Here is a 27,274-nt window from a genome sequence, read left to right as displayed (position 1 = left end):
GTGGCTATACTCTCAAACATTTAAGGTGAGGAAATAAGGTTCTCGTCAGTGCAGTGAGTTGCCCAAAATCTCATGGCTAGGAAGTGGTGAAGCTCTGGGTTGCCGTGAGTCTGCAATACAACAGCACCAGCTAGTACTGAACCTAGTTATCCCCAGTAAATGTTACTCCCCCAGCTACAAGCAGAGGTATGAACACTGCCTGCCTTCTGCAGTTCTCTCCATCTTAATAGGACTTTGGGGGTAAGGCAGGCAATTGCACTAAACTTTATAGCACCATTCAATAAAGGCAGCCCAGGACTTGCAACTGAGCCTCAGCCCTGGAAAGGTCACCTGTCACTCTCCCCAGGGAAGATGTAAGGGGAGTGACTGGGAGGAAAATTGGTTGCACGAGAATTTGCCAGGCGAGGAGGTGTACAAGTTGCTGGCACTGCCTTCCTTGGTCCCTTTTCACTGACTGGTGACCCGGGCATGGATGATAAGAATGCTAACCTTGTCTTCCTTTCCCATCTGCTGATTCCCCAGTTCTGGGCTCAGACTGGCTATCTGTGGAGTGGCGCCTGCAGGGCGACTCCTGCATCCTCCGCTGACTTCCCCTGCAGGTCTGAGTGATCTTGAATGCGTTTTGTAAGCTAAGTCATCAGCTTGCTAGTCCAGAAATCTTAGGAAGAAAGTCACTTTCTAGTGGTTAAAGATGAGAAAAGTGGCAATTCTTTACATTTCTAGAAAATGTTTGGTCTTACACCTCATCGTTGTTCTCTTATCTTAGCCTTCCTTAGATTAAGGGGAAAGTGGAAGTGATTCTTCCCATCTTACAGATGAAGGAAATGAGGCCCGGAAAGGTTTGTTGATTTACCCCAGATCCCAGAGTGAAGTGTGGGCAGAACAAAGACCCCTAGCCCTCTCCAGCCTCTGCTCTCTGCATCCCAAGCCAGCAGTACTAGAACTGTGGCAAGAATATCCTCTCTCAGTTTAGGATACATTTTTGGGGAGGAGCTGTGAACTTAGGCAAATATAAGGACTCATGCCATTTTCAAGAGGCATTGGCTTACAGGTTTAACTTTGTGAATGTTTGGAGCATGCTCTCTTTAGAGGATGGGAAGGTGGTAGATTCTGTCTATTGTATATTGCTTTGTCCTTTTCAAAGCACATTTAAATATATGCACACTGGATTCAAATGATAATAACTATATGTGTTAGACCTTCTGTTCATCACTTTGTACATGCATAAAATCTCAGGTTATCTTCACAAAAACCCCAAGAGGTGATCTGTTATTCCCATTCTGCAGACAAGGAAACTGAAGCTTACAGAGATTGAGTGATGCTGGTAGTAAGTGGTGTGGTTAGAACCCAAACTGCTTTCTGTTTCCAAAGCTAATGCTCTCAACCACACCTGCCCAGTGGGTATGTAGGTTGAATAAGAATTCATATTCCATACTCTAGACTAGATTAGAAATAAACCCCACAGGTTCAGAGAAGGGCTGAAGGTCACACACAGCCCAGCACTGGCGAGGCCAGAAGCCCTGTCATCTGGCCCCTCACCTGGTGCTCCCCACGGCACCCCAGTTGTTCCTGGGAGCCCTGGCCAGAGCCTCAAGTGCCCTTCACCCTGCCCTTCCTATCTCTCATGAGGAACGTCTCTTTCTTGTCTGTAGCGGCACCACCGAACCCAAACCGTGAGGTGGCTGGAGACACCATCATCTTCCGGGACACCCAGATCAGCAGCAGGGCCGTGTACCAGTGCAACACCTCCAACGAGCATGGCTACCTGCTGGCCAACGCCTTCGTCAGTGTGCTGGGTGAGTGTGCCCTTCGCAGCCTGTCTCCCCCTCCTCCCCACTACTGCGCAGTCTCCCTGGGGCTTGGTTATGTCATGGGGCACACTTTCTTCTCCGGGGATTGGCCAAGCTGGGTGAGGTAAGAAGATGGTGGAGAGTGGAAACATGGAGATGGGAAAAATTTTGTAAGAGGGATGGAGGACTTAAAATTCACAAAGCTGGATAAGCAGACAGTTAATTCCATCAGAGCAGTCAATCTTAGTCTTCTCCCTCCCCTGATGAGATAGAGTGGGACTGTCTCATCTCCTTGCTGTATCCATGTTGACTTCCCCTGGGTTTGCAGCTGGATCTCACGGTGGGAAATGGTTTCGAGTATATTTGCTGCACCCCGTGGGCAGGGAGAGGGTGGTGGGAGGGGTAGCTGGGAAATGCCTTAGGGCTGTGGTGGTGCAGCTACAGAACCTGCTGAATAATTTGGGGAGACCCTTTGCAAAAACTGGATTTCAATGTAGGGTAGGTTGAGGGCAGAGGCAGGAGTAAGCTTCTCCTTCCCCACCTCATCCCTAGGGGCTTCCTGAAGGAGGGAAGTTTGATAGGGGAAGGTGCCTCAGTGCTTGGGAAGCTGCTGTAAGCAGAAGGCATGCAGAGGTGAGACCGAGGGGGAAGAGATGGAAGAGTTAGACTCAGTACTCGAGATCGGTTCTCTGGGAATTTCAGATGTGCCGCCTCGGATGCTGTCGCCTCGGAACCAGCTCATTCGAGTGATTCTTTACAACCGGACGCGGCTGGACTGCCCTTTCTTTGGGTCTCCCATCCCCACACTGCGATGGTAAGTTCCAGGAGACCGGGCCTTCCACAGCAGGGGTCACTTGTCTCATCTTCTCCTTCTCATCTGGCCCATAGTAGGTGTTCAGCAAGACCTAGGAATCTTAAAGATTCAAAGCTGGGAGGAAGTTGGCAGATCATCTGGATCAACCCCCTCATTGTACAGAATGGGAAACCGAGACCTAGAGAGGGATGGAGGCTTGCCAGGGCCACCTGGTGGTTAGAGGCAGACCCTCTGAGGCTCAGGGCTCCAGACTCCTAGCATGGGGCTCCTTCCACAGCCCCCACGGTCTCTCTTGATTGGCTGCTGCCCCTGCCCTTGGGCTGGTCCTGTCTCAGGATGCTGTGTGTTCTGCTGCTCTGTTGTGAGGTTTAAGAATGGGCAAGGAAGCAACCTGGATGGTGGCAACTACCATGTTTATGAGAATGGCAGTCTGGAAATTAAGATGATCCGCAAAGAGGACCAGGGCATCTACACCTGTGTCGCCACCAACATCCTGGGCAAAGCTGAAAACCAAGTCCGCCTGGAGGTCAAAGGTAAAGGAGAGGGTTCACCAGTGGGAGTTTGGAGAGGGGCGAGGAGGCCCTGCTCGCAGTTATCCACATGCAATATTCACATTGAAAATGGACCACACCTATCTTTAACCTGGAATGGGCTCCCCAGTGTGCACCTGTGGAGTCCATTTAGGATCCGTGTGGTCCAAAGAGAATTAGGGAAGGGAAGCCTTCTGCTCACACCAACTCCCCACTACCACCCCAGAAATTACATCATATATTCCTGAGTAAGATGGAGAGGATTTGGGGCATTACCTGCTTTTGGGATTACCCACCCAGAACTCTGCTCCATTCATACCACAGCATACGGTTTGTGCCCCACTCCATAGTTTGCCCGAGGCCTCGAGGGCAGGCATATGCCACTGTGTGGCCGCATGGGGTTGCTGGGCAGAGAACAGGCCAGTGGCGAGTGCTCTGGGCTTCTCCACAGACCCCACCAGGATCTACCGGATGCCTGAGGACCAGGTGGCCAAAAGGGGCACCACGGTGCAGCTGGAGTGTCGGGTGAAGCATGACCCCTCCCTGAAACTCACCGTCTCCTGGCTGAAGGATGACGAGCCGCTCTATATTGGAAACAGGTTTCTCTTCCTCCCTTCCCACTTCCTAGTGCTAGTCTGAGGCACATTTTCTTTTCCTTGCTGTTGGTGACACATGGAAGAACACAGGGACAGGGAACCCGTGTCATGCATGTCACCAAGGAGCTACTGCAGAGGGGGTGATGGCCTTGGCGACTCCCCCACTTCGGGGGAGACCCCCTCCCCAACCCTGCACAACCTCCCTCTCTCCCACCAGTTCCCTGCTTCTCTCTCCTACACCTCCTCTCTCTCCCTCTTCTCAATCTCTTCACTTCTCCTCTCCCTCTCTCCCCTCACTCCTCCTCTTTTCCATTTCCTTTTTGTCTTCTCTTTTCCTCCTCCGCTGCATCCCAGGCTCCAGCCTTTCAGCCGTATTTGCAGTACCCGTAATCTTCAGCAGAGGGCAGGGTTGATCTGAGCCAGCTCTCAGTTCTCAGCCTGAACCTGGAATGCTTTTACTACACCCATGCCTGCCCCTCTCCTCAGATCCTGATTTCACTGGCGTAGGGTAGGACTTAGGACACTGGCAGTGTTTAAAAGTCCCCCTGGGGGTTCCGGTGTGCATCAGGGTTGAGAACCGCTGTTCCAAGCCTCCCTCCCCAGGGCTCACTTTGCTTTACCTTCTTCCATCTCGGGGGAGCAAAGTTGTGCAGGGACCTGCAGCTGGACATGGCACCGGTGGTTTCTCGCCATCATTTGACTCTTTGCAGAGGGTGTCCCCCTCTGCAAACCTTCTGGCACTCGGTGCTGACAGCTCTACAGCCCCATCCTGCTCTGCGGCCTACCCTCTCTATAAGAGACAGTTCCGAGGAGCCAGGGGTCAGGCTGGCCTGAGCCTGGGTGCAGAGGAGACAACTCTGGGCTGAAGACAGACAAAGCTATAAGTATGAGAGGAGAAGGAATACCAACCTGCCTTTGGGATCACGGGCCTCATGGTGCCCTAACCTGGGAGGGGTGCACAGCACAGTAAAGGCACAGAGGCAGGCACACGTATGGAACTGGAAGGTGAAAAACGTGATTCACGGCCACTTGAGCTCCACCCACTCTCTGTTCCCCTCCATCAAGTATGATGAATGCTCCAGGTGACCGTGAAGACCTTGCCTCTGTCAAAGCATTGAGAGAGAGCCTCATATCCCCCAGAAGGAGCTTCCCTTGCCCTCCTGACTGGAGAGCCCCCTCTGGGGAGAAAGCAGTGGGCAGCCCTGAGCACTCCCCTAACCTCTCCTCCGAACCCTTCCTTGGTACCTTTGTAGGATGAAGAAGGAAGATGACTCCCTGACCATCTTTGGTGTGGCAGAGCGGGACCAGGGCAGTTACACGTGTGTTGCCAGCACCGAGCTAGACCAAGACCTGGCCAAGGCCTACCTCACTGTGCTAGGTAACTGCTGCTGCTCACCCTGGCACTGACCAGCCCCACCCCCTCCCCCACAGCCAGAGAAGCAGTGGCCCAGGACAGTTCCGAGGGCAATGCCTGCAGTCAAGTGGGCAGGTCAGGCGTGGTGATCTCTTCTTGCCTTTTGATGTCAGGGTTAGGGAGCTGCCAGTTTCAGAACAAGCTGTGCTGGACAGGTTACCTCCTGAGTGGAGTGTGACTTCTCCACGTCTCCACTGAAAGGGACCTGAGTGATACAGAGAAAGTGTAGAAGGGTTTCTTGTGATCATTTTACCTTCCTTACAGCTAACTCCACCACTAAGTCAATTAAAATGATCCATCCTTAAAGCAAGACTGAGTTTGTGTTTGTGCTTCCAATGACCTCCGCCAGCCTTCCTTTCCCTCCCGCCCCATTGCTGGGTTTTGGTGGCGTTTCATCATGTGCTATGCACTGAGCAAGATGATGCCGTCTCTTCCTGGCCTGCACCCAGGCTGGACTGTAAATACTAAGCTAACCCAAACCAAGAGGAAGGAGGCCTCTCCCTTCCAGGGAAGCAGGTCCTCTGTCACCTCTGCCTCCCCATGGGTGCCCTACTGCCACTAGCGTTGGTGCAGTGGAGAGGCACAGTTGCAGGGAGTGTGGGCCCAGGCACGAGAGTCACATTGGGATGGGAAGGAGACAGAGGTGCCGCCCCCAGATGTGGAGGAAACACAGATGGCCTGTATAAGGGTAGAGGATTCCCCATGGAAGGCCGGAGAAAGCCCTGCCTAGAACACCTCAGCCCAGGGGCAGCTGTTTAAGCCTCGGCTGCCTACCCCCATCCTTCTAGAACACCTTTAACCCTGGATAACCTGCTAACCTGGATAACCCGTCTTACCTTTGCAGCTGATCAGGCCACTCCAACTAACCGTTTGGCTGCCCTGCCCAAAGGTAATTCCCACTAATCACAGTCCCCTGCCAGTGCCCTCTCTTGGCACCCCGGGTGTGGAGTCTGGGAGAAGGAAGCCGCTTTGGGAAAGGGTGACAGTGTATAGGTTTTTGGGCAGCACTCCTGGCTACATGGGACCTCCTTTCAGTTGCCCACATCCACCTCCCCAAGCCCAGGGCACGGCCCTCTGCTGGGCTTCCTGCTCCCTACAGGGTGAGCTCGGAAGTTCTCAGCTACTGTTTCACCCCATCCCTTGCCTCCAGCCACACTCACTGCTCCCTCAGGGTGGCCTCTCCTCCCAGCAGTCTTTCAGGTCCTGTTTGCAGGGTATGCGAAAGCCTGCTCCCTTCACATCACCTGGAAACTCGTTCAGCCTCCCTGCATCTGCTGCTTTCTATCCATTTATAATCTACTCACACATGCCACACACACACGAACATGGGCCTGTGGGACTTGCCTTCCAAGTCCTTATAGTGACCATCTGAAAGATGGAAATCTGGTTCAGGGAGTCAAGATGGAGAGAAAATCTTGCCTACCCCTACCACTCAGTCGCCGGATGTCTTTATCCCAGGCCAGGATGGCACTTAAACCCACTAAAGCAGTCCCAGTGAGATTCATGCCCCCAAAAAGGTGCTGCCCTCACCCCTGTTTGCAAGCCTGCTGGGCCCCTCTGTCCTGCTGTCCATTGGGGAAATTCTGAAACCAAGTCTCCATCTCCTCCCTGGTCTGGTCCCCTCTCTTTGTCACCCCCACTCCTCTAACCCATCTGCCCTGTTCAGCAGGCTAAGCCCTCTCCTGGGGTCTCCCTACTCAGAGCATGGACACACAGAGTAGAGGCCAATTATTGTGAGAAAATGGGACAGAATCCCACACTCCCTCATCAGCCTTCCTAAGTGTTGTGAGCATAGGTCTGATGACGGGTGGCATTCCTGAATGTTTGCACTCTCAGAAGATCCACCGAGACGGGATGGCATTGGACCCAGTTCTCTCTGTGCCCTGCATAATCCCCTTTATTCCTTGTTCCACACCCATTGATATTCTTTTTGGGGGGCTGGGCGTTCAGGAGTCTTCTCTTTGTTTTTCCTTGGGCCCCTGTGGGAAGGGAGTGGTCCCTGTGCTCACCCCTCAGGGCAGGCTGGGGTTGGATCTGGCTGGTAGCAAAGGCCTAAACCCATCAGGGAGCTGTCCAGGGCTGGGGCCATCACAGGGTGGCCCCGCTCTAACTCAGGAGCCCTGCGTGGTGTCTTCTTCTGCCACCAGGACGGCCAGACCGGCCCCGGGACCTGGAGCTGACCGACCTGGCCGAGAGGAGCGTGCGGCTGACCTGGATCCCTGGGGACGATAACAACAGCCCCATCACAGGTAGCTCAGGGGCCCTGTGCTCCAAAGCTGGAAAAGAGGGATGGTAGCACCCTTAAACCGAAGGCCTTTCCTGGTTTCCAGTCCCACTTCTACCTCACTTGATGTGTGCCCTGGGCTATCCTCAGAATGTACAGAGGCCTTGGTGTCTCTTCCTGAGCCTTGGGAAGAATTCTCCCTGTGCCTTTGTGTGAGAGAGATTATAAAGATCAACGGAAGCCAAGGAGGAAGTGCTTTTAAAGAAGACCACTCCTAACTGAGCTCCCGAAACAGCTCTGTTTTCCTTGCCCACTCAGACTACGTTGTCCAGTTTGAAGAAGACCAGTTCCAACCCGGGGTCTGGCATGACCATTCCAAGTACCCCGGCAGCGTTAACTCAGCCGTCCTCCGGCTGTCCCCGTATGTCAACTACCAGTTCCGTGTCATTGCCATCAACGAGGTTGGGAGCAGCCACCCCAGCCTCCCGTCCGAGCGCTACCGAACCAGTGGAGCACGTGAGTACCCCAGGGTTGCCAGAGAAGGCTCTGAAACTCCGCACCCCAAACTCACACTGAGTTCCCCCCATCCCCAGCCGTGTGAGCTTAGGTTACTTCTCCAAGGCCCGGCCTCCTCATCTGTAAAGCAGAGAGTACTAACACCTACATCACGGAGCTGTTGTGAACATTTGAGAATGTGTTTCAGGTACTTTCCATGATGCCTGGCATGTAGTAAGCACATGATAAATGCTAACTTCCATTTTTATTATTAGTAATTCTTGATTATCTGCTTTAAAGGGGAGAGCTGTGGCAAAGAGGTACAGCAGAAATACATAATTCAGTGTGAGAAATATATAAATTGGTATTACATCAGATTTCTTTTCCTAACACTCTTGGGTAATATTTGGATTTCTGAAATCACACCAGCTCATAGAGGGTGGAGATGCTGCCCCCCAAAAAAATGTTAAATGCCAGGAATAAGCCAGTCTGGTATGAAACACATTTAGTGGATAATCCACAAAGGAGCTAATCCACATTGAGTTGGCTTACTGACCACCCACAGTGTGGAAAGCCTTATGATAAATGCTGTCTGGTAGAGGATTACAATTCACAAGAAATTAGCCCTGCTCTGGAAGTTTAAATCTCAGCTCAGAAGGCACATCATGCACCAAGTAAGTTCATTTACACACCAGACCCAGCATATACATAGATGCTGAAGAAACTCGGAGCATAGAACAGACCCATCAGGTGGGACGGAGGAAGGTTCCTTACCTTGCCCTGGTAAGGCACAAATTGGACTTGAACCTGTGTCCGTTTGGGTTCCAGCCCCCGAGTCCAATCCTGGTGACGTGAAGGGAGAGGGGACCAGAAAGAACAACATGGAGATCACGTGGACGGTAAGAGGCCCTCCCAGCCCTGATGGAGCAGCTCACCTTGCCGCAGGCACCAGGAGCCCCTCTGCCTTGATGCCCCGACACTACGAGGCCACGATGCGGTTCAGACGCTCTGGCTGGTCTTGGTAGCCATTCTTCTTTGAGAAACAAAGTTCCTCTCTGAGTTGGGCATCCAGAAACCAAACAGGACAAATGTCTAAGCATAAGATTTCAGAGAGGAGACGAGAGCAGAGGGGAGTAGGGTCCACCGACTGCCAGTCTAGCAAAACGCATAGAGGATACAGCAAAATCAAGCGGACTTCTCTTGGAGGAGGAGGGACTGGGATTAGACTTTAGAAAACATCTAAGCACAACACCAAACCAAGTTTTGGTGTGTTCTGGGGCCCTTTCACTGGAGATTTGTGGGAGCTGGGGAGAGACCAACATCTGAGATGTGTCCAGTACAGGCTTTCTTTTGGTCAGAGAATGGAGTAGGTCATTCCAAAGACTCCCTCAGGTCTTATAAAATCCCATCTTTATGCTGGCTCACTGACTACATTTTCCAAACCAAAACTGGAGTATGTGGTCTCAAAACGACTTTTTCCCAAACCACTTCCCAGTCTGAGAAGGCAAACACAACCACTGAAATATTAACATTTCTGAGCTTCTGCCACGAGTAATGGAGACAGGGAGATGCAGTGTTTGGGATCATGACCTTCCCTGTCTTTCTGAAGGCTGCTCCCATGGCAGCCTTGGCCAAACAGGGCAACAGCAGCTGGACTGAGCCCAGATTCAGGACCCTGGTCTATGGCTCTGTATAGCAGGCTCCCAGGGAACTGACTCCTGGGACAGGCCCTTAGAAAATAAAGAGCAGAATCACACTCACGCTTAAAGAACTCTGACCTCTTGGGAAGGACAGGACAGACACACACACATTTGGTAGAACTAAAATCCATTCTGGAATTTTGAGTTCATTAGCAGGAGTCATGCTGTGGTTAATCACAACTCATTTCTTCTGACTTTGGAGAAGTTTACCTTATTGTCTATATTTTGATTTATTGTTGCTCCTGTCACAGGAAGGAGTTTTGTTGAAAATAAAACCTTTGCACCTGCAAATGTGGGTGACTCTCAGAGTCAGAGTAACTGGGTCTCAGGCGAAGCCTTTGTCACAGAAAATCTGCATACTGCTGGGTTCACAGGACCTTTGCCTTTTGGGGGACTCACTGGTGTGGGGGATGTGGTCTCCCCTACCCTGCAAGGGGGCGGGCCAGTGTTGGGCATATCTGGAAGGGATGCCTGGCACAGCAAGAGAGGGCAAGCTGTGGGTAGATCTGGGCCCCTCTCTGACAGCCTCCCCAGCCTGTCTGTCCCTCTGCCCAGCCCATGAATGCCACCTCGGCCTTTGGCCCCAACCTACGCTACATTGTCAAGTGGAGGCGGAGAGAGACTCGAGAGGCCTGGAACAACGTCACAGTGTGGGGCTCTCGCTACGTGGTGGGGCAGACCCCAGTCTACGTACCTTATGAGATCCGAGTCCAGGCTGAAAATGACTTCGGGAAGGGCCCTGAGCCAGAATCTGTCATCGGTTACTCCGGAGAAGATTGTGAGTAGTCTCCTCCCCATCCCCCAAGCAGGACCCCTGTGGCTAGGTCACACGAGGCCATGCTGACAGGCCAAGAAACCTGGGGTGGGCATGGGAAGACAGCCAGTTCCCAGGAAGGAGAGATGTCCTGTAGTGACCTAGAGCAGACAGGCACCCAGTCATGTCAGGAGTGGAAATATCATCATCCGAACATAGTTGGAATTACTGAATGTCATCACCCAGTCCAGAGCTGTCATTTCACAGATGTGAAAACTGAGCCCCAGAAAAGGGAAAACCCTCAGCAGTGTTCCACAGTCATCAACATCGGTCTTGAGAACAGAGCTCAGGTATTCCGATCCCCTGGCAGTCTGCCTTACTGCTAAGCCATGCTAGTACCAAGAAAAACATCAAACCCATCCTAAAGAACTATAATTAGACACCTCCCCAGGAAGCAGAGCAGCAGGCCAGAGGTTCCCCCAGGGAAGCCTTGAGGGATTGGGAGGCCTCCTCAGCACCAGACAGGAGCACCCCAGACCAGCCCCTGCTGGTGCTCCTGCTGCGGCTCCCAGCCCTGGGAACTGAGCACAGAAAGAGAAGGTCTTTGGGGGCTGGTCTCTGGTAAAACAACAAGATTCTGGTCATATACATGGACATATATGCCTGGCTTCCCAGACGGTGGTGGCCTCGCTGTCCCCAGCACATCAGTCCCATAGGCTGCTAAACAAAGCAGGGATATCAGAGAGTCCCCTCCTGGCTGAGGGCCTTTGCGCCCTGTTGGGTCTGGGTCTGATGGAAGAAGAGATCATGTAGGTGGATGGAGTGGGCAGAAGGAAGGGAGGAGGGACAGTCTTGGGTGGGGGGAACTTAGAAGGAGCCGTCAAGAGTAGGGCCCATGGCGTTCCTAACAGTGAGATGGAGGAAGGCAGGGGTGGGCCCTGGGCGCCACTTTCCCAGAGGTGATTATGGATTGGACTCACAAGGGAGATAAGCAAAGAGGGTCAGCAGGTCCTCTGTCCATCCCACTCCTCACCTCCATGGTGGCAGGCACTTCAGACAGGAGCCCAGTGGTACTACTGGATGGTAAGTGCAGAAAGGGTGACATCTGGTCATGGATTTCATGGACCAGCCCACAGTTTCCATTGTATGCTTCTACCCTGCGGCCCATGCTCTGATGGATTAGAGGGGACGAGGCAGAGCTGCTTTTGCAGCAGAGTGGAGAAAACAGGGACAAGAATCAGTTACAGGGGAGGGAGAGGGCTTCCCTTTCCAGGTAGTCGCAGGGTCAGAATCACTTCCTGAACTAGATTAGAGCATCTTCAACCTGTGGGTAATGTTTCCTGCCAGGAAACAGACGCACTCTCAGAAGGTACTATTTATCACGTGTGGACAGAGTTAGAGGGAAAACGGCAAGATATGTGATCCACCTTAAAGGCTGGCAGCAGTAGGAAGCCATTATACCACTCTGAGCCTCCATGGACGGGGATAAATGAGTCCACAGCCTGCAAGAACCACCCTCAGGAGCCATGGCCTTAGGTAGAAGAGTACAAGGCTGTCAACCTGTAGCCCAGCAAAGAGGAACCCAGGGGAATTGGTACCCACCCTTCGTCTCCTCCTGCCCTGGGGCCTCCTGTTGGCACCTGCTATTGGTTAAACCCATCTGGCAGCCTGAGAACATGGGAGCCCCGCTGATAAGGTCCAGTGAGGGCAACCCCCTAGGACACGGAGCAGGGTGAGGAAGGGTGGAGGATGAAATGAAGGGGCAGATGGAAACTACCCAGCACAGGAGGGGGCAAATGACTGCCCTCTAAACATGTAGGCAGCGTCCCTTCCACCTGGACTGCCACCCTTTTGTCCTGAGCCTTCCCCACCACCTTTTCAAGTACTGTCTGATGGAGGAGACATGGCCCCTGCCCTCATGGAATGCTCAGTGTTGAGTGGAGTGCAGGTCGAGGCCAGCAGAGAAAAAGTCAGAAGCAACCCTAGAGTCCTGCCTGTATAACCAACTCTCTGTCCCGACACATTGCAGATCCCAGGGCTGCGCCCACTGAAGTTAAAGTCCGAGTCATGAACAGCACAGCCATCAGCCTTCAGTGGAACCGCGTCTACTCCGACACGGTCCAGGGCCAGCTCAGAGAGTACCGAGTGAGGAAGCCAGCTCTGGACTCACCTAACCACCCAGCTCACTAACCAGGGCCGGGGTAGCAAATGCGGGGCATAAGATATTTGAAAGAAATCCTAGGGATATTTATTGAATCCAGGGTTGACTTAAGAAGATAATGTCTAGAGTTAGATGTTCAAAAATATACCCAGAAAAAAAAATTATATACATGATGTATTTTATATACACACACATCTGGATTTAAAATTAAAACCCACTAAAATTAAATTTTAAAAATTGTATATTATATATATTATATATTATATATATAATATATATATATACACCCATACACACACACACACACACACACACACACAGATGTGTCCAGCAGATATGCTGAGAGATTCTGCTCAGCAGAAAATCACGTGAAAGGCTGTGGGTTTGGGTTGGTGTTGCGTAGCACATTGCGTTTGGAATACATGCATGAGTGGGCAAACATGTATCTTCAGAGCAGTGTTGAGGCACCGCTGAGCTACACCCCTCCCCTCTCCCAATGGCCCCTACTGGGCTCATCTCCTAAGCCACAACTAACAGGCAAAGCCACTGAAAGCGTGCAAATGCCCTCCCTGTTGTCGCAGCCAACTCCAGATAACCCAGTATACAGAATTTCAAGGCCCTTGGCTTCTCTTGGGTCCTCCCTGCGTGAGAGCAGTTTCTGCTCAATCGTCCATCCTCTTCAAAAGGGTGAGCTCGGATGGGAAGAAGAGAGAGAGCACTCAGGGTATACACGGTGCTCCCTTCTGAGTAGCACTAATTAAAAGTTGGCTGGAAAGTGAGGGAGGGAGGCAGTAACTGTGATTAATGCAGGTTCTGTGGCCTCAGAGGTCATCAAGAGTTGGCTGATGGACAGTTGGAGGCAGAGCAAGAGAGGCTAGTCTCTTCCCGGGAAATGAATTTGGCCAGTAGGGGAAAGAAGGCAATGTGATGTGTACACTTGAATGAGCTCTTCCCCACAGTTGACTTGCACCCTTAACCTACTTGCTTAGAGATTTTTCTGGCTAAAGCTCCCCATGGGTCCCCCTCTAAGTCTGGACTCCTTCCTACCTTGCCACGGGCAGCCTGGGAGACACTGGCGTGGCCACCTGACCTATGGCTTCTTACCCACTGCTAATTAAAGACCTCATGTTGCCCAAACTCATTCCACTGTCCCCTCCAACACTACCAACTTCCATAGCTGTCCCTTCCCATCCAAGCTCTGCTACCATGCAGCCTGGCATCCCACTGACTTGGACATGTGACTGTCTCATCCCTAAAGGTCTTTCAACAATATGAAAAGAAATCATTTTACTTCAAAGGATTAAATCAACCCTTTCTCATATTCAGACTTCGGGGGTAACTTGTTACCTTTCAACTGCTGCCTGCCGTCAATCTAAACCATACTAATCCAATTCAAGGTGATGTGGTCTTTGAGCACAGAGTGGAGCTTTCCATGCCTGGACCCTTGGCTCACTATTTTTGGTTCTGGCACGGACTCCCTGAGCAACCTGGTACCCACCTTGGAAATCAGTCTCATGATGGAGCAGCTCAGATGTAAGTTTGGCCAACTTGCTCTTTCCCCAAAGACGTGGCATGGATCAGAAAATAATTGGAACCAAAACCCTTATTTCTTGCTTAATATAAATTCATGTTCATGAGTGGCTGATGAGTGGGGATTACTCTGCTTCCTCAGCCTGGATAGGACTGATGAGGTCATTTGGGACTTGGAGGCTGTAGCAAGCAAAGGAAAGACCGGTCACTACCACCACCACTAACAACTAACCCAGCCCTGCCTGCCTGACCCCTCACCAGCCTGCCTCTGTCCCGAAGGCCTACTACTGGAGGGAGAGCAGCTTGCTGAAGAACCTGTGGGTGTCTCAGAAGAGACAGCAAGCCAGCTTCCCTGGTGACCGCCTCCGTGGCGTGGTGTCCCGCCTCTTCCCCTACAGTAACTACAAGCTGGAGATGGTTGTTGTCAATGGGAGAGGTGATGGGCCTCGCAGTGAGACCAAGGAGTTCACCACCCCGGAAGGAGGTAGGTCTGGCCTGCAGCTCTTCAGGGTGGGGCAGGAGAAGGGTGGCACACACCTCAGGCCTGGAGAAACTCCAGCGTGGCTCAGCATGGATGGCACAAGGTGACTTCTTCGAGGCCTCCAGGAGCAGATGACCTACAAGCTGAGCCTCTACAACCATTCCCAGAGCACCACCACCATGGTGACCTGCCCTGCCAGGAGGTTGTATCTCAAGAGAAGACCTGTGAGGTCTGCTGACATAATTCCAGACGGGCTATGCAGACTGATCCCCGAGGGCACGGCGGGCGCCTGGGCCGCCCCACCACCTTCCAAGGCAGAAGGCAGCCGTCCATCCTGACTGCCAGGAGCCATCTGATTTGTTTGCCAGCACCCAAGGCCTTCACAGTTCTCCCCACATGTTCTCAAGAAGCTGTCACTGAGATAGCCTGTGTGTGCGGTGGCTCTGCAGAGGGATACCCAAGTGTAGCTCCACTTTCTGCAGGCCCATGGTTTCACAAGGCCCTGGGGTCAAAACCCCTGTTTTGTGTTTCTATAAATTCAAGTTCATGAATTAAGAGATGACTGCAAAGTTCCTGGTTCATTTCCCTGTTCTTGCCCGTCTTCTTTTATCTGCTTTGCATCTGTTTCGTCCTCCTCCGTTTCTCTTCCCTCCCTGTTTAATTGTTATTTTCCCCATTTTTCCTCTTCTCTTCCTCCTGTCCTCTGTTCTTCCCTCTCGTTCTCTTTATCCTTGTCTTTCCCTTGCCTTAGTTTGGTTTTCATCATTGGCCTCTCCCTAACACTCCTGCCCTCCCACCTCTTCTGGATGTTCCACCCTGGGTTTCTGTCTCCTTAACCCTGAACCCAACATTCTCAGCTCAGAAGCCTGGGCCTGCTGCCTGGACCCAGTGATGAGAATCCTTGTCTGAGGATAGGGAAGTCAGCCTCTGTACAAAACAGCTGTAAGTGGTTCTCTACCAAGGAATGGTTCTGCCCAATTTAGAGGTGTCTTTGCAGAATCAGAGCCTAATGTGGGCTTAATCCAGGGTGGTTGCTAGAAGAAAACCTGATTTACTTCTTCCTCTCTTAAAAAGCAGAGTCTGAGCTATGTTTGTCTTCAGACCTGGAGGAAATGGCATCCTGGATGGGGCAATGGGCTCCGGTCGTCTCATGGTTCTCCCTGGCTTCAGTTTAGCAGTGTCCAGCATGGGGGTTGTCCAGAGGTCAATGCCTTCATACTTGTGCTTTGTTTTTTTGTGTGTTTTCCTCATCCTCCCTGCCCCCTCCCCTTCATCTCCCCTGCTCTCTCCTCCTTCCTCAAGTACCCAGTGCCCCCAGGCGTTTCCGAGTCCGGCAGCCCAACCTGGAGACAATCAACCTGGAATGGGATCATCCAGAGCATCCAAATGGGATCATGATTGGATACACTCTCAAATACGTGGCATGTACGTTCTGCCCTTCCCTTTCTCTTAGATAATCTGGGAACCAGAAATCCCATTCTCACCACTTTTCCTAAGTACTCAAGGTAGAAAGCCTGTGGGTGCAGATGGCATTGTGGAGGGATGGAGGGACCAATGAAACAGTTCCCAATAGGATTAGGGGAGGCAGGTGGGACTCAATCCCTGCTCTCCTTGCATAGTTCTGCCTGCAGGGAGCTTCTAGTCTCACTGATGAGACAAAGGGAACTCCAGTCTAATGAGGGAGACAGCCATGGCCTTTAGGGATCTTTTGTAGTCTCCAACACGTACAGAGTCTAGGAGAGAGAGTTCCTCAGCCTCTGGAGCTTCCACCTGATGGGGTAGACAGTATACTCACAGGAGTCCACAGACAGTCAGGACACCCCTTGACAAGGTGTCATTTATGATAAGGCAGCTGCATGTAGAGCTGCCTGGTGACTGTGGGGTGACCCAAATCGGGAGCCTGGGTTGGAAAGACCCCACCTCAAGAGCCCAGCATCACCATGCAGGGACAGGAGTACCATTACATTTGAAACACTTTAGGCCTTCAAAGGTAGGTAACATACCTCGTTGGGAAACTCAAAGAGCCAAATGATGTGTTGTTAGCAATTTTAGTAGCCAACTGTGTGCTTGTATGCTGTTCGGCATTGATCTCTGGACCAGACCCTTTCACCCTTTGAGGTCCATTGAATAGGCATTTTACAAAGGGGGCATTAAAAATCAAAAGGCCTAGTGGCGTTGCCCTAGTTCTGTTTGAAAGGAAGAAAGAAAGTGAAGAGTTTTGTCCTTGTTGAAAGGGCTTAAGAATATAAACGGAATCTTTCTGAATCAGCCACGTAACTCTTCAGTGAGCTAGAGACAACAGGATCAGTGAAGAAGGATTAACCCTGGGTGTAATCAAAGAGCCCAGAGGGAGTTCTTGCCCAGCGCTCTGCCTTTGAACCAAGCCTTTAAGATCACCAGGCAGGTGCTATCATTTCCCTTTCCAGCAAAGTCAGGAAGGTGTTCTCCCTCCAGCTTGCAGATTATATAACCCATCAATAAACATTGCTAAAGTTTAATTCCACTTACCTCTGTCTCCCCAGTTAACGGGACCAAAGTAGGAAAGCAGATAGTGGAAAACTTCTCTCCCAATCAGACCAAGTTCACGGTGCAAAGAACGGACCCCGTGTCACGCTACCGCTTTACCCTCAGCGCCAGGACGCAGGTGGGCTCTGGGGAAGCCGTCACGGAGGAGTCACCAGCACCCCCAAATGAAGGTAGGTGCATGGCAGCAGCCCCTGGGGTAAAAGGTCCCGGCTAATTCAGAGGCCTAGAGAAACACACTGAGGTCTCTAGCTGGCTGCCTGGAATGGAGAGGAGATGAGACTTGCAAGTCCTCAAGCCCTTGGTAGGTGAGAACCCAGTCTTATGTGTGAGAGGTAGGTGCTGGTGTTGGATCTGGAGCTCAGCTGTCCTTGGACCTCTGTGATCACACCTGGGTCCCCACTTGCCCTGACTTGCTGAGTCACTTGACATCTATCATCTTTCCTTCTTGTAGAGGAATAAGGAAGAGAGCATGAGTTGAGAAATCAGAGAAAGCATAATGAACTCCAAAGAACAGTGAGTGTTCACCTCTTGAGGGAGGCAGGAATATGATTGTGAGTGCCCCATGAGGGCTCTGGGGACAACCTTCTTTCTTTGAAGGCACATGGGTTCAAGGAGGTAAGGGAAACCGTCATGATGACGCTGCTTACTGGCATCGTGAGTAGAGCAGAGAATGTGGTCCCTCCTTGCAGCCTGAATCGGATGCGTTGTCAGGCTGCAGAGAGGAGGAGGAGTTAGGAAACAGCCGTTTGCCAAGCCAACTTCACAAAGAGCAAATGAGTTCTTCATCTCCTGGGTCCAGGCGTCATCTGGCAGCATTTCATCCCCTACCAGAGCTGCACCTGCCTGAGAACTCCACTAGAGGGGGCTCCAGGCTCACCCGCGCACACGCTGGCGTCAGGCGGAATGTGCAGTCTGGGACCTCTGGAGGAGACAAGGCTACAAAAACCTCAGTACTGGCTCACCCCCTCAGACAAGGCTGGGGACCCCTCTGTGTCTCCAGAGATACAACGGTTAATTCAACAGCCATTTCTTGAGCACCCACAATGTGAGGTGCCAGACACTGCCACACACAAGGGATATACAAAGGTAATAAGAAGCTCACACCATCTAGAGGGGGAGCCATCTATAAGAATATCTAATTGCATGTCTAAATGAGGGGGCGCAGTGGCTGGGCAGAGTGGGGGATTCAGTCTTCATGGGAAAACTCCAGAGAAGAGGTGATGTGAGTGGGCACCCTGGAATCTGAGAAGTCATCGTGTCTAGTGCTTTCCACAGAAGGGTCAGGTCCCGCGGCCTGGCCCAGGCCCAGGCGGGGTCTCCTGAATGCCACCCCCACCCGCATTCCAGGAGAGCATCAGTGCTGCCTTCTCTGGGGCTACCAGGCCTGCTGTGTCACCCCGGGCTCCCAGGCAGCTTCACAAGCTGCCCACGTCCTTCCCCAGCCCCACCACTCTAGCCAGCACACCAATGCTGAGGTGGGAGAAGAGGGGCCAGGCAGAAGCAGAGAAAGGCTGACAGCCCTCTCTGCATCCCTCTCCGGGCTCAGAAACCAGGAGTGAGTCACACAACCAGCTCTCCCTCCCGCTGTGCTCTTCTGCACTCTCCCAAGCCCTGGGCACTCGAGAAATTTATTAGGGCAAGGGGACTTAGGTTAGTGACTGATGTGTGTCTGTTACCAAAGGCCAGGCCAGGCTGTAATGCACTTTCTTGATTACTCAATTCTGCAAGTAGACAGATAAAGAGCCCCTTCTTCCCTCCCTATGTGTACCCCAATACAGAACAGCAGATAAAGCCCCGTTGTCCAGCCCCAGTAACCACCACAGAGAATGTTCTGCAGCCCCGGGGGACAAGAGGACAAAGAGAAGCTTTGTTCTTAACTTAGGGCTTTGCAGAAAATTCAAGAATTTCACTTAGGGCTCTCAGTCCAAACTTGGGTTTCTAACTTCATAAAGTCCAACTGGAAGGGAAGAATTGGAGGGATGGAATACCAGGAGAAGGGCTTCAGGCTCCGTCCTTCAAAGTTCCTGCCTTCCAAAGTTGCGATGGTGTGGAGCGGGTGCAGCTGAACACGCTCCCTCTCTCGTATCCATCACACTATTCAGCATCTTCCCCTGAAGACAGAAACCATCCTTTTGACTGGAGTTGGTATCCTCCCACACCACCTACTCCTTATCCCCTCGACCCCTGGCATCATGGAGGGTCACCCAGCCTGCTCAAAGGTCATGCCAACCTAGCCAGAGCAGGACATGCTATTGAGGACAGAGCTGGGAACATAATCCTCTGAGTGGACTGTCTCTGCAGCCACCTCTTACATGTCCAGTCCTTGAGTGGAGGTAGAAACAGTGTGTTAGAAAGGTCTCCAAGGCCCAGGTGGAAAGGTTTCTGTAGGAACATACCTGACTCAGGTGGAGTTGACCGTGAACCCTGAATGCCAGTTGGCATCCTCAGGTCAGCAACCAGCACCTGGCCACGCTGTCTTCATAAGGTTTGGGCTGGAACCTTCTCTGCTTGCTTGTCCTGTGGTTTCACTTGTGCTCTGTTTTCTCTTCCCTTTTCCATCCTTTCTCCCTCTGTCTGGCCATCTTGGGCGCTGTGTTCTGAAGCTACTCCAACCGCAGGTACCGTACCAGCATCGGAGGTAATGGGCATGGCATGGGGCAATGCAGGCGGAGCCCAGCCAGGGCGGACAAGGAGGGAGAGGCTCAGGCTGAAAGCATGCTCCAGACTCACGCTTTCAGTGGTTGGGAAGCCAGATTGTCAAGCGGGATGTGTGTGGAGGATGGGACCAGAGGAGAGCAAGCCCGCTTTCCCCGCTTCCCAAACTATTTGCCCCCTGCTGAGAAAGAGAATGGCTCAGCAGGGGTCCCCCACACACCGGCCCTGACCTGCTCTCTGGAGCTGCAGTTTGATTCTGACACTGAGTAGATTACTTCCCGTTAACCACCTGAGCCCTTGCCTGGACTTGACAGCTCAGAGCAGTGTCCCCAGCTGTGGCTCTAGAAGGCGTGCTGCAGCAGGAGCAGGGACAGCTGGCTCCTGGTGGGGCTGCCGTCTCCTGAAAGGGTGAGCGCGGTGTGCATGCCGGCTTTGCATGCTGCATGGGGGCCTGGCACCGGCTCTGCCAGCCACCACGGGCTCTGCTCGGTGAGAACAAGCAAGCACATCCATGGATAGGACCAGGTGCTCCAGTTCCTGGAGTCTCAGCAGGCACCGTGGGCTGATTATCTCCTCACCCTTCAGAAACCCAGCGTTTCCAAGTCTTTAGCATTAAGAACAGTCTCCACTCTCAGGGTGTGGGAGGTACATCTACAGTGGACTGAGGTGCTGGGCAGCTCTGGGCTTAGGACCTGCTAATCAAGTTACTCCTCTCTAGTCCTCATGTCGTGGGTTTGAGGGCCATCAAAGGGCTCTTCATCACAGGAGGCCCATCCCCAGGCTGGAGAAACGAGGCAGGGGACCCCAGGGTTCCTTTCCAGGCCCTCCTCTGAGCCTGAATTACATAGATGGGAAATGAGAACAGGATTCACCCTGGCAGAGCAAAGGCTACGAGCAAGCGCTCACCAGAGCCTCCTTACATGCCAGGCAGTGGAGGGAGAACTGAGGACCGGGCCAGGAATCTGAGGGTTGGCTTATGAAGGGGATGCCACCTTGCCCAATTCGATTTCCTCCTCGCCTTTGCTTATTCATCCGCACCCCCATCCTATGTTGATTCTATTTCTGTTGCACACCTGCTTCCTTCAGTTTGTGTATGTTTTGTGGTCAGATCTGTGGATGGTGAGCTGCCATCATCCTTCCCTCTCCCCCTCAGTCCTCACAATCACCACCACCCCAGTGCCTCCCCACAAAGTCTGAACACCCCTATGAAGATGTGAGGCAGAGAGGTGATCCCAAGCCGGGGGACCAGGCTGAGAGCCATCCTTCCTGCACTGGGGCCTCCCTGACTTCCTGCTTGAAGTTTACATAAGTCTCTCCCATGACGAAGAGGAAACGCAGGGAGGGCATTAGGCGAATCAGCTGCAAGCTCACTGGGGAAGCAGCTCCCCGTCCCCCTCCCCTGTTCTGGCACCCTAGGACCCAAGGCAGGTGGGCCTGGTGGCAGGCAGTCTGTCTTGTTCAGTGGGCATCTGTGCTGCCCCTCTACTGAGTGGGTGAGAGGTATCTTTGCAATCACCCTGCTTCCTACTTCCCACTTAGAGAAGATCTACACTCAGGCAGCATGAGCTCACGGTCTCAATCAAATGCTTCCTGGGCTCCGGCTTCCACGTGACATGGCAGTGGAGGCAGATTGCACTTTTTGGGAAATGAGATGTGCTGATAACATCAGCTGTTCTCAGCTTTAAATGCATAAGAACCTTCTGCACAATGAGCAGGTGCCAAGCAACAAAACTCGGGTTCCATGTTTTTGACGTGGACCTGGCGTCCGGCCCACTGCTGTCTTCCCTCTTGTCCTCTCCAAACCTGGGCACTGTTTCCCCAAACTGCTCTGTTCATCTCTCACCCAGTGAAGATAATCCCTCTCATCCACCTGTATCTGCAGTCTCTTAGGATTGCTGCCCATCTGTCTGACAATCTGTGATTTGGCCGGGGTAGTCAACATGCCATGTGAACATTTTTGGACTAAACCTTCCACCTTGGAATGTCTAGGAAGTGCTGTCCTCTTCTTTGACCCAGCTTAGGTCTGCAAATGTTTGGTGGGCTCTTGATAGGTGCACTGTTCCGTGGCAGGTTCTGGGACAGAAAGATGAATGACACATGTCATCTCTCCTCAGTGTTCTCCATCTCATGCATGGTGCTCCCTGAAACCCTCCTGGAAAACCCTTGGCCGTGGCCAGGGTGCCTTCCAGTGTGCATTAGGTCACAAACCTGTGAGGTTGATGCTGCTGTCTAGGAGGGGCCTTGTGCTTCCAGCTCTAGCCCACTCAGGATCCCCCCTTAGCTAACAGAGGGTCCCTGCTGCCCCTTCTCCTCGGTCGCCGGGCTGATGGTCTCCACTGAGCACTGGCCAGGATTGCTTCCAAACCTGTAGCTCCTATTGTGGCAGGAAATGACATCCTAGCCTAGTCATGTCTTCCCAGCCTGGTGCCACTCTGTTGGTAAGCCCTACTTCTTAGTTTTTTTTAAAAAAACATTGCTCTTCTATTCTCTCCCCAACCTCAGCCCCAGGGGATGAAATAATCTGAATCTCCTTGGACCTGAGCAGTAGAAGGTTTTCCCCATGGAACACTTGCCCCTTTGTTCCACCTGTACTAGCCCCCTGACAGCTCACTGCCTGACTCTTCTGCACCTTCCCTCGGAGGCTTTTCTTCTTTCCTCCACCCTCCCTAGCTCTCTGGGGGCCCTGTCCTGCCTTGGGACAATAGACATAGCTAATGAGTGGGTCGGAGATGTGCCAGCAGTGACCTCAGCCTGCTGAGGTTGTATCCTCTATGGTAACTTCGATGGTGGGAGCCCTGGGGAGGCTGCCAGAAAGTGACCTCTTTTCTCTGTGACATCTCTTGCTCCCTCTTACTAAGCCTGAGCCAGAGAGGAAGCAGCTAGGTAGCCATCATCAGAGACAAATGCTTCCTTTCTGCCACACTTGGCGAAGTGGCCATCAGGGGAGGGGACAATGCAGTGTAGAAACATCTTCAGAGCCATCTCTCATCCTTGCCTCAGCCCAGCAGGGCCGGTGAGGAAAATGCTGTCACCTGGGCTCTCTTGACATCTCTGTCCTCCAGCTACTCACTGGAACATCCTAGGGGAAGTGTGTGCCCCCAGCTATGGCCCTGTTGGGGTATGAGTGTGTGTGTGTCTCTGTGTGTCTGAGGGCCATGGGGCCACATGAGAGAGTGTAAAGCTTTGGGGAAGATTGACTTGGTTTCTGGGGCCTGGGGAATGTAGCAGCCACTGCACCTGTAGGAAGGGAGCCCAGGCCCCTGCACTATGCAGTGTGATGATTCAGGTTAAAAGGGAGTGTTTGCTTTTTGTTTTGTTTTTTTGAGGCAGAGTCTTGCTTTGTTGCCCAGGCTAGAGTGCAGTGGTGCGATCTTGGCTCACTGCAACCTTCCCTGAAGGGAGTGTTTTCCAATGATGCCTTTTAGATAGTCATGAGAAGGGCTACCTTGTGAGCATTTAATTTGTCAGAAATTATTAGAAAATATACTATTGATAAAGAACTCCGGCAGGTGCAGCACTTTGGGAGGCTGAGGCCAGAGAATTGCTTGAGCCTGGGAGTTCAAGACCAGCCTGGGTTCCATGACAAAACTCCATCTCTACAAAAAATACACAAATTAGCCAGGCATGGTGGATCTGTAGCTGGACCTATAGTCCCAGCTGCTCGGGAGGCTGAGGTGGGAGGATGGCTTGAGTCTGGGAGGTCGAGGCTACAATGAGCCATGATCACACCATTACACTCCAGCCTGGGTAACAGAGCAAGATCCTGTCTCGATTTAAAAAAAAAATCAGAGCAGTCCTGCCCAAGTAGACAAAATAATTTCTCCAGGTCTGTCCTAGCAGCACAGAGCAGCAGAAAGAGCCCATGTATGTCCATGGCCATGAGAGCTGCAGGGAGCAGGCCTGGGAGAGAACCGACCTTTGCCGCATGGGTCTCTCAGGCTTTCCCATGTATGTGTGCACAGTGTGTGTGCGCGCACGCGCGCGTGCGTGTCGGTGGGTGGGGATAAGTGAATTCCCTCATGTTGAGTGTTTATAGTGCTAAGCTTGTATTCCAGGCCTGAGGCCATCCTGGACTGAGCACGGCCCTGAATAAAGAATCTGAGAGGGAGAGTTGCCCCACCGCTCACCCCTCCCCACACTGCCCTGATGTCTGTGGGTTGACCAGGGTTTGGGGAATATAGCATTGTGAGCTTTGAACTTGCCCAGGAACCTCTGGAACATATGGGGCATAGTCAGCTGCCCAGTGTGACTTTGGTGGCCAGCACCCTTGGGGCACAGTAGTACCTCTGATCTTATTAGGAGGGAAGCAGGAGCATTGCCTCCTTCTCCAAAGAAGGACTTGTAATATTGGAGACCCAAGGGAATGAACTGGCTTTTGTTGGTCAGGCTCTGGCTAGGAAGGCTTAGGATCACTTCACTCTCCCTTTAAAAAGCTCTCTGGCAATTCTTTCTCCGGCATCCCTCCCTGCCCTAGCCCCTTTCTTGGGGATATTATTTTCCTGAGAGATCTGAGGCTGGGTGGGATTCCTTGGGAGTGAGAGTTAGCTGCCTTTGTTCTAAAGTCCCTGCCTACTGCCACATTAGCATCAACACTAGAAAGTGGACTGCGGTCAGATCACAGGAGATGGAGTGCAAGGAGGAGAGGTGGCTCTGTCTCTCTCTGCTTGGCCTCATTATTCTCATACTCTCAGCTTTAGCAAAAATTAGATCTGCAGGGAAGGATAGGGCAGCCCTTTCCATGACCTTCTGTATCAGGAAAGAAGACCTGTGAAAAAGTTGTCACATACATAAGCTTAGCCCTCCCAAGCTGACCAACATCCAAGGATCACTTTGGGTGGGAGATGGGTGTCATGAGAGGGTTAGCCCAGATTTGAATGATTCTGTGCCCCATGAAGATATATGCAGAAAAGAAGTCCAGCATGTGCCTCGCTCTGCCTGGGACTCCTCTGTCTTATGTGGGCTGGGAAGGTGGTGCTGCTGAGTGTAGGTCATACGGTCATTCCATTAGCTCCCTCTTCCCATGTTCTCGTGTGAACAGAAAGCACTTGGGGTACCTGCACCCAAATTTCCTAGAGAGAAAGGCAGTTGTAAGAAGTCACTTTGGATTAGGGTGGTTGCAGGAAGGGCCACCATTGAGCAGAGAAGGGAAAGAGAGGGAGGAGAGGCAGAGGAATGACTGAGGAGAGCCAAGACTGGAGGAGGGCGAGGGCAGGCAGAACGCCGTGCGAGGCTTGCCCGCGCAGAGCGGAGACTGTTCCCTCTCTGTCATCAGGTTTGGGTGGCTGTTTGGGCTCACGCAGTCATGACAAAGGGTGATTTTGGAGTGAATGGTTGGGAATGGCAGGCCGCCCGAAGCGTCTGCTGGACAGGGCCCCGCCGCCTGCCCACCTCTAGGCCGGGGCTCCAGGGCTGGATCCAACTGGTGCTGCTTGGGCCTGTATCTGGGTGGCATCTGGCCAGTGTTTGGCCTGGGGCTCCATGCCATCCCTGGGGTCTGAGCGATTCAGTGCGTGCCCCCTTCCCATCTCATCCTCGTGCATCCTTGGCTGGGTGCATGCTGGGTGCTTCAAGCCACGCAGACCATGAGAAGAAAATGAAACACACACAGGGCTTCATTCTCTTCCTCTCCCATGGTTGTGTCTTCTGTTGCTGCGACCTGTCTGACCCAGCCCGTTATGCCTGGGGAGGCTCCTGATGACTAAGCCCCATCTCCTCACCAGGCTGCCTGCCTTGCACGCGGGGGCCGTGTGTCCAGGCTGGGCACAGCCAAACCAACCAGACTCGGCTGTTTTACATTTCCCTCTCAGCTCCTCCCACATTGCCCCCGACTACCGTGGGTGCGACGGGCGCTGTGAGCAGTACCGATGCTACTGCCATTGCTGCCACCACCGAAGCCACAACAGTTCCCATCATCCCAACTGTCGCACCTACCACCATCGCCACCACCACCGTCGCCACAACTACTACAGCCACTGCTGCCACCACCACCACGGAGAGTCCTCCCACCACCACTTCCGGGACTAAGATACACGAATCCGGTACTGCGCATCGCCCATGCTCCCCATCCCCTCCTGGCCCGCCTCCCCAGTGGTCTCCAGAGGAACCCACAGGCTCCCCTAGCTAGGAGGTGGAGTCTGGGATGGTGTTTACCACCACCTTCTTTTGTGTTTCCTTTGGAAACTCACCCGTGACTAGATGCTCAGTCCGGTAGCCTGGAGGTCCCGATCTCCCCCAGCCTGGCCCTGACACACACAAACTCCTTGGGTGGTCCTCCACCACTCAGTACCCCCCATTCTAGCCTCAGATCCCTGTTCCTTAACAGATGACCAAGCTCCTTGGGCAGGGCCCCCAGGTTCCAGATGTTAGGACTGCCTCCAGCTACATGTCAGGCAGTCAGCTCATGGCCAAGCACTCCGGAAGGAAGACTATGTGAGGAGGGGAAAAGGACCAGCCACTGCACAACTGGCCTGAGGGAGTTTCCTGCCCTGGCCACGTCTGCATCTGGCCTAGAGGCTGAGCAGCAGGGAGTGGCTATGCCAGGCAGCTCTGTTCCCAGAACCCCTGCTCCTTCCTTGCCTCTCCTCCCACAAGGAACACTTAACAGACTTTTCTTTTACAAAGTCAGAGCTTCCAGGAAACTGTATTGCCAAGGAGTCCCTTAATGCCCACTCACGTTCCCTAAGCCCTCAAATGCAGGCATGGAGGGAAAATTACGGGCATTCTCAGGGCCCCTGGTAAGAATCGATCCCAGGGCTGGTATACTGAGCCAGGAGAATGCACTGTTCCTGTATCATACAACTAGGCCAGGAAGCTCTGTTCTTCCAGTTTGGGGAGACCCCAGGGGAATTCAGCGATGCTTCCAAGCACTGAGCATCAGTCTTTTATTACCAACAAGGGGAAGGTCTGTAGCTTCCTGATCCCACAGGCCAGCTATAAAATCAGTGTGAGGCAGCCAGCAGGGCTGGCAGGAAGCATCCAGAACTCTTCTGCCGCAGTTGTAGAATTGTAGGCCCCAGTGGGCACCCCTTTGTCTCCTGGGCAAGTCCCTTTACCTTCCAAGGCCTCCTTTCTCCCACCCTGCTCCACTTTTCTCAACCTCCTGAATGAGGATGGAGGCTTAATAGACATGAGAGGATTTTGTTTTTAGCTCGATGACATGGAGTTAAGCGAGCTGTCAGGGCAGATGAGAGGCACAGCTGCCGTGAGCTCCTGAGACCCTGAAAATGGTGGTTTGCTTGACAAGTGCCATCTAGAAGTTAACAGGCACTTCAGGAAAAAGTTGGCTGAGGAGGAACCTGCTGGGGTATTAGAAGCTGCCACCAGCGGGTTGGTGACTGATGTCCTTTGGGGCCACGGCAAGGCATCTTTTTCATTGAAGTGGGGCTCTTTGTCCTTCAAGTGCTTTGAGTTCAGAGAAAAGATGAATCAAAAATGAAGAAAGGAAGTGGCTCTTGCTCCCCAGCAACAAGTTACTTGCCTTCTGAAACATAGGCCTTGTTGCCACGTAGGACCAGCCCCCGCAGCACTCCTCAAGTTCTGTGAGACACTGCAGAGGACCTGGCCATGGCCTTGATCTTATCGAGACCTTGGGAACACTCCTCAAC

The 27,274-nt window shown here is 52.6% G+C and overlaps 1 protein-coding gene across 9 annotated transcripts in view; it reads left to right on the top strand.

The window, feature by feature from the left end:
* Window positions 1-27,274, top strand: part of NFASC (neurofascin) — a 200,277-nt gene that overhangs the window by 149,957 nt on the left and 23,046 nt on the right. For 2 of the 9 annotated variants that reach the window (XM_030935548.1, XM_030935546.1), the window contains 13 exons: window positions 1,653-1,796; window positions 2,493-2,604; window positions 2,971-3,137; window positions 3,586-3,733; window positions 4,984-5,108; window positions 5,989-6,033; window positions 7,292-7,393; window positions 7,687-7,884; window positions 8,692-8,762; window positions 10,119-10,341; window positions 15,792-15,914; window positions 17,012-17,185; window positions 19,619-19,633. In XM_030935548.1, coding sequence (XP_030791408.1) covers window positions 1,653-1,796; window positions 2,493-2,604; window positions 2,971-3,137; window positions 3,586-3,733; window positions 4,984-5,108; window positions 5,989-6,033; window positions 7,292-7,393; window positions 7,687-7,884; window positions 8,692-8,762; window positions 10,119-10,341; window positions 15,792-15,914; window positions 17,012-17,185; window positions 19,619-19,633 — 1,647 coding nt within the window. Of the gene's footprint in view, window positions 1-1,652; window positions 1,797-2,492; window positions 2,605-2,970; window positions 3,138-3,585; window positions 3,734-4,983; window positions 5,291-5,988; window positions 6,034-7,291; window positions 7,394-7,686; window positions 7,885-8,691; window positions 8,763-10,118; window positions 10,342-15,791; window positions 15,915-17,011; window positions 17,186-19,618; window positions 19,634-25,477; window positions 25,709-27,274 lie in introns of those variants that run through there. The other 7 variants (XM_030935551.1, XM_030935549.1, XM_030935554.1 and 4 more) reach the window with 5 other exon arrangements.

Source organism: Rhinopithecus roxellana, chromosome 8 (assembly GCF_007565055.1).
Source record: "Rhinopithecus roxellana isolate Shanxi Qingling chromosome 8, ASM756505v1, whole genome shotgun sequence".
Taxonomy (NCBI): Eukaryota; Metazoa; Chordata; class Mammalia; order Primates; family Cercopithecidae; genus Rhinopithecus; species Rhinopithecus roxellana.
This window is presented reverse-complemented; position numbering and strand designations above follow the sequence as displayed.